This window comes from Tachysurus fulvidraco, chromosome 7, assembly GCF_022655615.1.
Source record: "Tachysurus fulvidraco isolate hzauxx_2018 chromosome 7, HZAU_PFXX_2.0, whole genome shotgun sequence".
In the NCBI taxonomy this organism is placed as follows: Eukaryota; Metazoa; Chordata; class Actinopteri; order Siluriformes; family Bagridae; genus Tachysurus; species Tachysurus fulvidraco.
In genome coordinates this window covers 9,490,398-9,503,759 of record NC_062524.1, presented here as the reverse complement: position 1 = coordinate 9,503,759, position 13,362 = coordinate 9,490,398, and the positions used below count along the sequence as shown (strand labels likewise).

The following is a 13,362-nucleotide window of genomic DNA, read 5'->3' as shown; positions in this document are numbered from 1 at the left end:
GTGAAATAAAAATACAGCAAATGCTTTTTGCAAATTCCTTTTGCAAGGTTTCCCTTGCAAATATTCTTTATGCTTAAAGAATAAAGGTATTTTGCATAGAGGTCATGCAAAAATGAACTCAGCTCTCTGAACACATTCAGGATTCATGCCATTACGACATGTTTGATTCTACTGTACATATAGTGATGACGCCTTCTCCCTCTGACCTGGAACATTCGTTTATTTCGTCCTTTACTCCTGCTATATTACTGCTAGCCATTTTTTTTTTAACATTTATTCTTCTTAGTTTGGACAATTGAGAACATGCGTATATGTCATTTCTCAAGGTTGCTAATGGCTGCGAGGGACTAAAATCAACATTAAATAGGTTGAATTTGACAGTAATGTTCACTTATACAAAAATATGACATGTATGTAGACTATTTTTAAGCCGATTTTTAAGTACATACTTTGTAATTAAAAACTATAAAAGGACTTACATCACAAATTTGCCAGAAGCTTACTCATCCAGCATCATTTCACTGCTTAGTGACCAACATGTTCTCTATACTCTATAGGGGATTTGAACTTTTGTAGGCCATGTTAAATCATCTCATGTCACTGCCATGTCCTATATGCACGTTCTGAATTTCTTACCGATGTGTTTGTGTGTGTGTGTGTGTGTGTGTGTGTGTGTGAGAGAGAGAGAGAGAGAGAGAGAGAGAGAGAATGAGTAAGAGTGTGAGTTAGAGAGTGCGTGTGTGTGTAAATGTTTGAGTGTGAGAGAGAGAGAGAGAGAGAGAGAGTGTGTGTGTGTGTGTGTGTGTGTGTGTGTGTGTGTGTGTGAGTGTGAGTGAGTGAGCTCATGTTAGAGTGCACACTGACAATGCTGCATTACTTTGCGCTGTGAAAGTGTGTCAGTGGGTTACATTGACACCAATGCAAAGCGCCATGAAGGAGGAGCCGGTGAACTGGGTCACATGGGCCGCAATGAGCACTTTTACACTAACACAACAGTCAGCACAGCGCTACAGAGTCGCCCTGTTTGTGTAGCCGGTCCTTTATCTCTGTACATGCAGGTTACACTGTGGGGTTTTAATCGGATTGTTCCTTTAACTCAAAGAGTCGTGCAGCGTTCACGAAAAACTGGTGACATTTTCATTTTATATTCAGAGCGAGCAGAAAGTTTTGATCCGACAGAGAAATAAACATCCCCGTGTTGTCGGAGGACATGGAATCAACAAAAGCTGGTAAGATTTCTTTATGTTTTACTCTGTTTACTTCCTGTAAAGTGTTCCAGCTTGTGTGCTGTTACACCATTGGGCTCATATGCACTATATAAACACAAACAGTAATGTGACTGAGCTGATATCTATCTACTGCGTGGACTTTTAAACCCATCTGGGTTAAGAGAATTCTGTAGTTATAACACAAGATATCTGCCTTGGACCACATTGCAGTTGTACAATTCACATGGACAGTTTGCCCTAGCCATGTGCAAGTGTGTTTACGTTACCCGTGCGTGCTCGCTGATTGGTTCACAAGCGCCGTGACGTAGGTATTGCATAATTTTGCACGGCGAGGTGGTGCGGCTCGAGCTGCGGATACACGTGAGACGACTACAGTCTGTCTGAGAGGTGACCTACTTCCTGTACAACACCTCTCTCTCTCTCTCTCTCTCTCTCTCTCTCTCTCTCTCTCTCTCTCTCTCTCTCTCTCTCACACACACACACACACACACACACACACACACACACACACACACACACACACACACACACACACACACACACTTAATGTATGCATTTAGGTCATTTCTAACTGTTATACGGTGTAAAGTCTCACATTTTTAGTGTGTATTTAATTTTCACTTTGAACATTACAACATGACACCCCTAATGGTCCTAAATAATGACAAACAGTGCAGCCCTTTTGTATTTCCTATTTTCTTCGTATTTCCTTTCGTTTCATAGGTATGAAAGTATGAAACCTTTTTTTTTTCTCATTTAACCAGACATTTCTAACCTGAATGTACTCCATCGCCTCACGTTTTTCATGTCCGTTCCAGTTCATTGTAGTTTGTTTATCTTCATCCTTCTGAAAGGACAATTATGTAATGGAGTTACCTAACTTCAGAGAATGGAGGCACAATTCAGGTTAGACTCGTAAACCCATAACATGAAACCAATAGATTTACGTTCTTCCTTAGAATAAGGAATCTTAACTGCGAATTTTCTGTATGAATGGCTCTATTAATCTGCACTAGCATGATACAATAATTTATCCAGGAGTTCTTGAAGGTTTTGTAGCCAGGGATCTGTTTAACTCTCTGTGCAGTTTCACTGCTGTAACATCACATCACAAACACACTGTGTACCAAACGAGCATTGATGTGTTTGAAGCAGGAAAAACAAGCAAGTTTATGGATCTGAGTGACTTTTTGGCTCAATTGTAATCACTGGACGACCGGGACAAAGCTGTTTGTGGTGTGCATTTGTTAGTTAGTACCTAGATAAGTCAAGTCAAGTCATTTTATTGTCATTTCAATCATACTTGCAGTACACAGTGAAATGAGACAACATTTCTCCAGGACCATGGTGTTACATAAAACATAGACAGTGCTCTATGGTGTAAACAGGGCAGGACAAGACAAAAAGACAGTGCAAAAAAAAGACAAACGATAACAGCAATGTAAATACTGTATGTTCAATCGATATCATATTATAGCAGCTCTATAAGTGATCTAAGGATTAAGGACAACCAGTGAACTAGTGACAGGCTCAATGATAGTGAAGTCTATCTTGTCTGGTTTAATCCAACAGAAAAGCTCCTGAAGCTGCTGAAAACGTTATTGCTGGCTATGATAGAAATGTGTCAGAACGCACGGTGCATCGCAGCTGAAAAGTGTTTTCTTTTACGTCACGTGGACAGCCAGGTGTGTTTGTATCACTTACCTGGGGAAGAGGAAGACATTTCTATGCATGACTGACTTTTATTTATTGTACGTTATACTAATCAGTTGTTTTTAAAAATGTTATTCATTTTCCCTTTAGCATATTGCACCGGTTTGCTCAGTTGGGTTAATTATTAAAGTTCATTTGTTTTCTGTTTCTAAATGAGAAAAAGTGTAGTTTTTGGTTTTAATATAGAAAATAGTTTATAATAGCACTCGTAATGTCAAACATTACAGATATGTATATTATCGGGAAGATGGTACAAGAAAGGTTAAACAGTGCCTGATGTACAGCTAATATGTGTCACTGTGTGCTTTTTAAAAATAGCAAGAGGGTGACAGTAAAGGAGGACAGCACAGCGGATAAAAAAAAAGTTTCAAGGTGCTGCACAAAATTTATCTCACAAAATTTGTTGAACCATTTTAATGATCGTAAATTAAAATATATGGTTGCAAAGTGCATATCAAAACCATATAACAGCCTCTAGTGTGTGTCGTGTATACTGCAGTGTGTCGTGCAGTTTATTTTTATGGATTCGTGAGCATTTGACATCTAGGCTTTTGTGTGATTTAAAAAAAAGTCGAAACAACGAGTCACGAGTCAGTGATACATTTGTAAAAAAGGATTTTATGAAATATATTAATTTCCAGTTTTTGCCAAGATAAAGAAAAATAGAATAAAAATCCCATCTGCGTTCGAAAATAAAAATTGATTTCAGATGACTAAATGAATATAATAAAAATAAATGCAAATGAAATAAATATATTTGAATATAAATAAATTTCTATTCACTTTTGACGAGTGCCACCGCTAACCGATGTGATTCTCCATCAGGAGGCGTTATAGCCTACATCAGGTCATCCAGCTCAGCCTCCAGCCCCGAGTCGTGCCACAGCGACAGCTCCAACGGCAGCTACCAGTTTTTATCCTCTTCGCCTAGTGCGTCTTTTTCCAACCGCCACAACGGACAGCAGGTGGACGCGTCCAGCTTCTCCCAGCCTCAGAGTCACAGCACGACCAAGACGCGCTCTCCATCTAACACCAAATCTGGTATCACCAGTGAGTATGCCTAATAAATATCATTTTAAAAAATCTGCCGTCTATATTAACGTATAGTAAATGACTTCTCATTTCTTTTCTCTGTTTTTGCCTTCTGAATGTAAGTAAGTATAATATGCTAGAGTAAGTAGTAATGAGACAATGAGACATGCTTCAGTCCATACATATGCACCCTGCAGGTCAGATCGCATCATAGCCCCAGAGTGTATTAAATCGTTCTAAAAACAGTGTTTCATGCATTAACGCAGCTCAGTGCTGTATGACTCATAATTTGTTGCTTTCGCAGAGATCAGTGGCCTGGTTCTGCTGTGTAAAGTGTGCGGAGACGTGGCTTCAGGGTTTCATTATGGTGTTCACGCCTGCGAAGGCTGCAAGGTGAGAAAACACAAATAAAGGAGTCAGAACGTTCGAGCTTTTCTAAGCTTGACATTTCTCTTCCTTTTTTGTTCAAATCTCAAGTAATATATTGTTTACAATTAGGATATTTGTCAAACAGCCTCAGACAGTCAGAGACTTCATTTTTCTTTATCTATTTTGTACTAAGCAGTTGAGGGTTAAAGGCTCTGGGTTAAGTGGCAGCTTGGCGGTCCGTGCGTGTTTGTGTGTGTGTGTGAAGAGCGAGTGAGAGTGCGAGCACGAGAGAAAGAGATCTAACACCTAGATTATGGCTGTGCAAAGACTTTGAGGGCCTTTAAAATGATTAAATCATTTAATCATAAATCAATGTTTTTAAATCATTAATGCAATTAGCTCCAAAAAATAAAAAACCCACAAAGACATTTACAAACAAAATTTTAATATGTGAAATAATTCTACATTGAGTGTTTTTTACCTGCATGTAAGAAGAAATAATTTTGAGCCATATTTAGAGTGAATAAAATTGTCGTCGGTTTCCTTTGTGTCATTTTAAAAGGCACTATGAGGAGTCAGTACACATTTGTACACATTTAAACATCATAGACTCACTAGCTCAGGTAAAAGCTGTCCGCTCGTACCTGCTGTTAAAGTGAAGATTTTCCACATGTATAAACTCAATCACAGAAAGTACTTTGAATATTTTAGACTTTGAATATTTTGGACTTTGGGCATTGTCTCATTTGACAGTATAAATAGAGATGACTTTACTTCACCACTCCAAGCTGCTGACTTGCTGTTTGTAGACCGTCAACCTGAAGCCCGTCCAAAACAGAAAAGATCAACCTTCACACGGCATTCTTAACTCCAGGAGAAACCAGTTTCTGGTTCCAAGTAGATTCGGTCTTCTTTTTACCTCAGAGGTCTGCTGTTTTTGCACTTTTCCACACCGGTCTCTTCTCCTTTTGCCCCTGCATTCGTTACAGGCACGTCACCCTTGTTAAAGACCTTGTTGTTCATCAATGTCTGATTTCCTCATTTCTTGTCTTTCAACCAGGGTTTCTTCCGGAGGAGTATCCAACAGAACATCCAGTATAAAAAGTGCCTTAAGAATGAGAACTGCCCCATCATGCGCATCAACAGGAACCGATGCCAGCAGTGTCGCTTTAAGAAGTGTCTGCTGGTTGGCATGTCTAGAGACGGTGAGCATGCTGGGTTTGGGATTTTAATGATATTTCTTCATGACAGGTTTGGGACAGGATGCTTCAACTTTTTAAAAGTGTACATTGTAGTACACCAAGTACAAGGCATACTCACCCAGACCTGTCATGAAGAAAGCTGTAGACGCTAAAGTACATTGGGTGGAGTCAGCCATGATCTGGTTCCCCTCACCAGAGATTGGGGAAAGTGTGTTTCTATCTGGTGTGTGAATATGTGAACAATTGGACCGGCTCCAAGCCTTTTGACTTTTTTTAAACCTGTCTTCCATTGTAGAGCTTCAGGTTGTGTTTCAGTTCACTGTGCTTATGGGATCTTTTCAGATTCACCTGCATTAGAGTAGACTAGAACAGAAGAGGAGCAAAGAGGTTTAAGGACCTTGATCAAGGGGCCCAGCATCAACAAGCTGCCACTTTTAGGCCAACGCATATGATTTTAGTCATATCGTTTTTATATCCTTTCCCAGACTGCCATAAACCAAAAATAGGCAGTTCTACTCTAAACAGAATTTTTCTGCAATATATACAGTATTAGATATTCACAGTTAAATGATCATCAGTGTATAAACATCCTTTTAAGGTCGTACGTGTCTAAATGGCCGTACGACCAGAGTGTACTGAGCCAAACTATTTATTTAAGAAGGTTGCGTTTGGCCCTTGAAATTTATCCTCAGCCCAAATGTTAACTGAAGAGAGTATCTACTTCTTAAAGGCACAAGAAAGAGAAAGTATTAACTTACATCAAGCCATGTCATCTGTATGTAGTTAACCTATCCGTGACTAAAAAAATCACTTGGGCTTGACTGTACATGTGGGAAATCCAACAGCGTGGGCTATTTTCACGATCAGAGCCGTTCTGCCCCCTGGGAACTTATTAAATCATGGCTTTGGAAATCATGAGAATTACATGAGTTTTTTTTGTGAACTCAGTTCTCACTGACCTCCAGTTATCAGGCCTGAATTAAGTTTTATTTTTTAGATGCTTATTTTTCAAATCCAGCATATTTGCCTGGAAAACACACCAGATGTCACTATGAATGAATTCCTGTAAAATAGACAAAGAAAAGAAAATTCAGAATTTTTTTTCTTGCTTTTTTCGCTCTTGGCCTTTACCGGATTTTGAAACGTTATTTGTTATTCAAAAGAGAAACAAATTTCCGATCAGGCAAACCATGACGCTGACACGTATTTGAATATGGATTTTTGAATATGTTTTTTTTTTTTAAATACACATTAAATACACTTTACACACCTTTTCTGAGATTCTGTGATTTTAGTCTGTTTACTTTTTTTTTTTTGGTGGTGAAGTTACAAAGGATTTGCCAGGATTTTCCTTTAGAAGCATAAAATATAAAAATACAGGTTAGAGTTTTGTTACAAAACAAACAAACTGAACCCTGAATAAATCTCAGAAAAGGTTTTACCCCAAACAAACGTATAACAAAGGAAAAAACATGCAAACAATCTAAAATGTACATTTAAAAACAGCACAGAAAATTTGTATTCACTAGAATGTATTCATTAATTGGAATCTAATATATGAAGTCTAACTCTTTAAATGTCAGAATATGCCCATGTGAGGAGATTTCCGAGGACGGTACACATACCGGAAACTAACATATTTTTCTTACAGACCCATATGACCATATACTATGTGTAATAACACTGTATGCAGTACAGTAACCACATCGTATTTATTATTTTGTCCTCCACAGCTGTGCGTTTCGGACGCATCCCGAAGCGAGAGAAACAGCGCATGCTGCTAGAGATGCAGAGCGCTATGAATAACATGATGAACAACAGCCAGCTGCATGGCAGCAGTCCAACAGTTTCCAGCAGCCAGACTCAACCATGTCCAGCGAAGCCAACATCTCATGCTACTCCTTCCTTCTCCCCTGCCTCTTCCCCTCAAAGCAGCCAATCTGATCTGAGCAATGACCCTGAGCCTTCACTCCCAATGGACACAAGCTCAAGCTCTGACTCATCCAGTGCCACAGACAGTGGAGAAGAAGAGGTCGTCGGCACGGGGATGAGGCCTGCGCACGAAGCCGAACGCATCATGGACGACACGCAAGAGGAATGGAACCACCATAATAACATAGTATCACGCCAGCACCCATGTTTACGCCACACTCCTCAGGATACTCACAAAGCACCACAGGAAGATAATTCTCTCAGCCACTGCCCTGTTAGAGTGAGCAACAGTGCCTCCAATGGCCAGTGCCATGTCCAGATGCTCACCAATACTGACCCGAGTTACCCATGTCCTGCCTCTGTTATTGGCCAGTCGCCTCGGGCGCACAACTCCAATGCAACCCGAGCTAACATGAGCTACAGTGGTCCAGTTTGGAGTGGAGGAAACAGAATGCATCTGGTGAGTATGTCTGCCTAATTATAGGAAATCTAGGATCAGTAATTTAGTTTTTTTAAATTATTCCACGCAGCAGGAAACTAACATGCATTTAACACATTCTTTTTTTTTCCTAAATGTCCGCTGCTTTCTGTACCAGGTGTGTCCCATGAACACGTCTCCCTATGTGGACCCACATAAATCAGGACACGCTATCTGGGAGGAGTTTTCCATGAGCTTCACTCCAGCTGTAAGGGAGGTGGTGGAGTTTGCCAAACGTATCCCTGGGTTCAGGGAGCTGTCGCAGCAAGACCAGATCAGTCTCCTCAAAGCGGGTACTTTTGAGGTACGTGTTTCTCTAATGTTTAGTTACATTTTTAAATTTATTTAATTCATTTTGTGTAATAAAGCAAAGCCCGTCTGCTGAGGAGTAGACCAGTTTTTCATTTCACTGTAAGGTGTTTACTCTAAAACTGTACACATGACTAATATGAATCTCAAATCCTGAGCATACTTAGCAAAAACTGTCCAGTGAAAATACACATTAGACAAATGGACAAACTACACAACCATATGGGGGATGTGGTAGCTCAGTGGTCAGGGCAGTGGACTGCTGATCAGAAGGTAGTGACACTGCTGGGCCCGTGAGCAAGGCCCTTTATCCTCAATTGCTCAGTTATACAAAATCAGATAAAAATGTATGTTGCTCTGAACACACACACACACACACACACACACACACACACACACACACACACACAGAGAGGGAAACACAGAGCGGAGAGAGAGAGAGAGAGAGAGAAGGCGAGAGAGCTGCTGCTGAATGTGTGTAACATACCTAAATGTATATATGATACATGTACATGAACGTTTCCTGGCTCTTCCCTCGATTCTCCTTCACAACGTACACACAGATATATGAATTATATAACATGTGGCTTATGTCATTCATACAAATGTGACACTTTGTATTCCACGGACAGGTGCTTGTGGTACGTTTTGCATCACTGTTTGACGTAAAGGAGCGCACCGTGACATTCCTGAGTGGGAAGAAGTACAGTGTGGAGATGCTGTGCTCTATGGGTGCCGGTGACCTGCTTAACTCCATGCTGGATTTCAGTGAGAAGCTGCGAGCACTGGATCTCAGCGAGGAGGAGATGAGCCTCTTCACTGCTGTTGTACTTGTCTCTGCCGGTATGATATACATCCTATTTTGTCATTTTCCCTCACAGTTTGACAGACAAACGAGAAGTCTGCATCCATACACAAGCTTCATTCATCCTATTAAGAAAATGGCAGTTATAATAAAAGTAGTGCTATAAAAGTAGTATTTTTAGAAGTAAATATAAGTAGTTAGTATAAGTAAATAGTCATAATGCAACAAAAGAAAACCATATGGCATTAATCAAATAAATCATAAGTCAATAAAAATGAACACAAATACAGTTGTTTAAAGTGAGAATAGAGGCCGAAAAGTAGATGACACCATTTATACCTGGAGACCAGAGATCGGTATATAGTATTATCAGCATTTATAAACATGCTGTAGTTTAATTGTTGCTAATTTAAGTAATTTTACTTGGTTTGAATACACAGTAAGTGCAGGTGTGTTTTGTTAAAGTACACATTCATTAATAATTATATATCTTTGTTCAACTTTACTTATGTTGTAATACTGAAATCTGCATGATTTTCGGAATCGAAAGCTAGATAAAGAACAGTAACCCGACACTTCATCCATCTTTAGTTAGCAGGTTCGGTTAATGCTCTTTAAGCAAGGAGATCACCAAACTGTCCTGGATTCCAGTCCTCCCAGAAATAAATAAATGTCACTTTAAAAAGGAAATAAATGCAAAGGACAATTAAGGAAAAATAAAAACAGCAAAAAATTTCTTCTTTTTAGAAAAGTGCTTAAAATATCTGGCTTTTTATTAAAATAGGCTTAGTAACCTTAGAATCTAACCAAGAGAAATATTAGTCTTGAATATTAGCTTAAGAAACTGACCCCAACCCGTGTGTGTGTGTGTGTATGCAGACCGCTCAGGCCTGGAAAATGCCAAGTCAGTAGAAGCGCTACAGGAGTCGTTGATCCGCGCCTTGAGAAGCCTTATCACTCAGAGCCACCCGAACGAGAGTGCCATCTTTACCAAGCTGCTTCTCAAACTGCCTGAGCTGCGCTCGCTCAACAACATGCACTCGGAGCAGCTCCTGGCCTTCAAAGTCCAGCCATGAAAAGCAGATCTTCCAGTAGCTTGTGCAGCCATTTCAGGTGCAGAACTTCCAGATTCTGGACTTTTATCAAATCAGATCTTTCCACCTGACAACCTGAAGGCTTGATATAAAGAGTGAAAATAGAAAGAAAATGAGTCGTGTACTGTAAAAGGTGTACAGTGTGACTTCTGTCGTAAATCAGAACTACAAGGAAAACAGATTAGAGAGAGTTTGTGATTCCTTGGAGAAACTGTACGCAGTCCTCTTTCAGAGGCACCTTCTTGAATTTCGTTTTAGACTTTAAACTGCTTAACTGTCTGTGCAATATGTGACCCATGTTTACTGTTCATGTTTTTGGTCTTTTTATGTTTGGAGAGATGCTGCTGTCTACATACTGCAGTGCTGTGGTACCGTAGGATAACCTTTCTTTCACTTAAGCAGACGGTACCTAACACAAACCTATATACATTTTTGGAGTATGTCAATGGTGGGATATTTCCATACATCCTCTGTTATGCTAAACACAAGTATAAACTAATACCAGAAATAAGATGAGTGGATGTTGTCACTGTGTGTGTCAACAACATGCCTCACTGTTTGACACACACACACACACACTGACACACACACACACACATATTATATATATTATTTATGTGTGTGTGTGTGGGTATGTATTTTTCCTAGCCGAGTACTTCTTGCTGAGTAAAATGACGCTTATTTTTAGTTTAGCATAATGTTACAGCTGTGTATATATTTTGTGAACGATAAGACTTTATTTGGTTTAACTGAATTATAAACGCTCTGGCAGTGTTTCTACATTACAAGGATTTAGAAGCTAACTTGATCAGTTATTAGCCTGCATGCACTGTTCTGTGGTAACAATGGGACCCAATCGAAACATTCTGAAAAACCTTTTAAGTCAAACCCTCCCTGATGGTTGGCACTATCAGGTTGTGTGTGTGTGTCTGTGTGTGTCTGTGTGTGTGTGTGTGTGTGTGTGTGTGTGTGTGTGTGTGTGTGTGTGTGTGTGTGTGTGTGTGTGTGTGTGTGTGTGTATGTATATATATATATATATATATATATATATATATATATATATATATATATATATATATATATATATATGAAAGCAGGATTTATCAATGCTAACAATTAGAAAACATTTATGTCTTCTTTGCTGATGTTCCCTTTTTGAGTAGTAATTAGAATTCTGGACAGACGGGTGACAAATTAAATGGAAAAAAGAAATACCAGTGGCTCAGTTATTTTAGTGGGGTATTTTGCTGATATGTATGATGTCCACTGGGAGGGAAGGTTTTTTTTTTTTTACTGACTGATCACCTTAATGATCTGATGAAACCTTTCTATCCTGAGGGCCGTGTCTCTGCCCCATCAGGATAATGCACTGAATGGTTTAATATAAATGATGGAAATTAAATGCCAATGGTCTATACTACAGCTTAAACAAATTAGAAACTCATGGGATATTTTTGACCAGAAAAAACATCAATTAGATAAAAAAACATTGTGTTCATCCATCCAGTACGGTTCTAGAAACCAATCTGTTTCACACTTCTCTGGCAGCTTGGAGCATCCCAGAACCAATGGCACTTTACTTTGTTGTTTTTTCTTCAATTTGTCACCCGTCTGTATTTCAGATTTGTAATCTTGTATTTTTTTCTTTCTGGTCAAGTATGTTCTGTACGAATCCTTTAGAATAGAGTTATATTTTGGCATTAGAGTTTTCAGTGCAACACATAAGCATATCACAAGACAGACCAAGAACAATCACACCAGACAAACAAGGTACCTTGAGCAGACATTCTAATTTCTGTCTTGTGCTTTCACTTGGAGAGGGACAAGACCGTGTCAGCTGGAAATCTATTTAAATCTGGTTTATTTTTGGTTTGACTGAAATATCACATTTACCTCATAATGATTGTAGTGTTGTTGACACTTGATTGTATTTGCAGTGGCACTGAAGATGTAGTTTTCAGTCATCGTAGATTTGGACAATTTCCTTGTAGTTTGTGTACTTCGGTACTCACTACATTTAAGTTTCCTCTCAGTATCCACCTTGAGCATCTGTCAGCACTGGATTGCCAAAAATCTGGTCTTGTACTGGTTTTATGTGTGAAAATGTTGCAAAATACATAGATTTATTTGTGTAAGATATATAAATATATATACACACATATATACATACAAATAATATATATATTACTAAAAAATAAATACTATAAATGAACCTCCTCTTCTGATTCTGTGTTTTTCATTCCCAAGTTTGGGATCCAGCTGTACAACAATAACACACTTCTGAAATGCCCACAGAGCGCCAACCACGCTTAGCAGGATCACTGCTGTCAGTCCTAGTTTTCTCAATACATGAGTTCTGGTAGGATCCGTGCATAATATTATCCACACTATCCACAAATCCACACTAGGATTCTCAGTGAGTCTAGACTCAGGGTGAAATATGAGGCCTGACCACAGACGCAGACCGAACAGCATGAGCCTAGATTCAGCAGGAAAACTAAACCACACTGATTCATTTATGAAGTGATGAACTGGTAAAATGGGGCGCAGAATTTCGAAAAGCATTTTTGTTTTTCTTGAACTTTTCTATGCATATTTCACCCTTAGTAGTGTAGGTAAAACAAATACTTATGGAAAATTATAAATTCTTAAAAGTCTTCATTAAGCATCACTGCAGAGTGTGACATGACAAAGACATTCAGTGCTGAACATGGACACAACAAACAGGGACAAATTCCATTTGTTGACATTTGTGAAATAAATCATGAATATGATTAATGATTGATTATGCAAGAACACGAATCACCATCATTTATACAGACTGAGCCCAGTAACTAGAATTGAATTTAGAATCTAATAGAATAAAGCATAGAAAAAGAGAATATATATATAAAACTGAATATCTACAGATGCTCTGTTGGATTGCGATCCAAGGTATTAGGAGACCAAGTCAACACCTTGTACTCTTGTTCCTCAAACCGTTCCTTTTTTCCCCCAGTGATGCAGGGAACATTATCCTGCTAAAAGATTCCAGTGCTGTTAGAAATATAGTACTTGTAATATATATTATATAAATAGTAATATATGTACTTGATCTGCAGCAATGATAATTTAGGCAGTATGTGTCAAAGTAACATCCACATAAATGTCAGGACTAAAGGATTCCCAGGAGAACATTGCCCAGAGCATCACACGGCTT

At 38.9% G+C, this 13,362-nt stretch overlaps 1 protein-coding gene across 1 annotated transcript; it reads left to right on the top strand.

Annotated features, from left to right (window-relative positions):
- The first annotated feature begins 831 nt into the window (after positions 1-831).
- On the top strand, positions 832-12,380 carry nr1d2b (nuclear receptor subfamily 1, group D, member 2b). The gene is made up of 8 exons (XM_027164968.2): positions 832-1,229; positions 3,768-3,992; positions 4,279-4,367; positions 5,404-5,548; positions 7,279-7,937; positions 8,074-8,259; positions 8,897-9,107; positions 9,949-12,380. The coding sequence occupies exons 1-8, from the start codon at positions 1,211-1,213 to the stop codon at positions 10,143-10,145; spliced, it is 1,731 nt and encodes a 576-aa protein (XP_027020769.2). The 5' UTR covers positions 832-1,210; the 3' UTR covers positions 10,146-12,380.
- Positions 12,381-13,362: the final 982 nt, after the last annotated feature.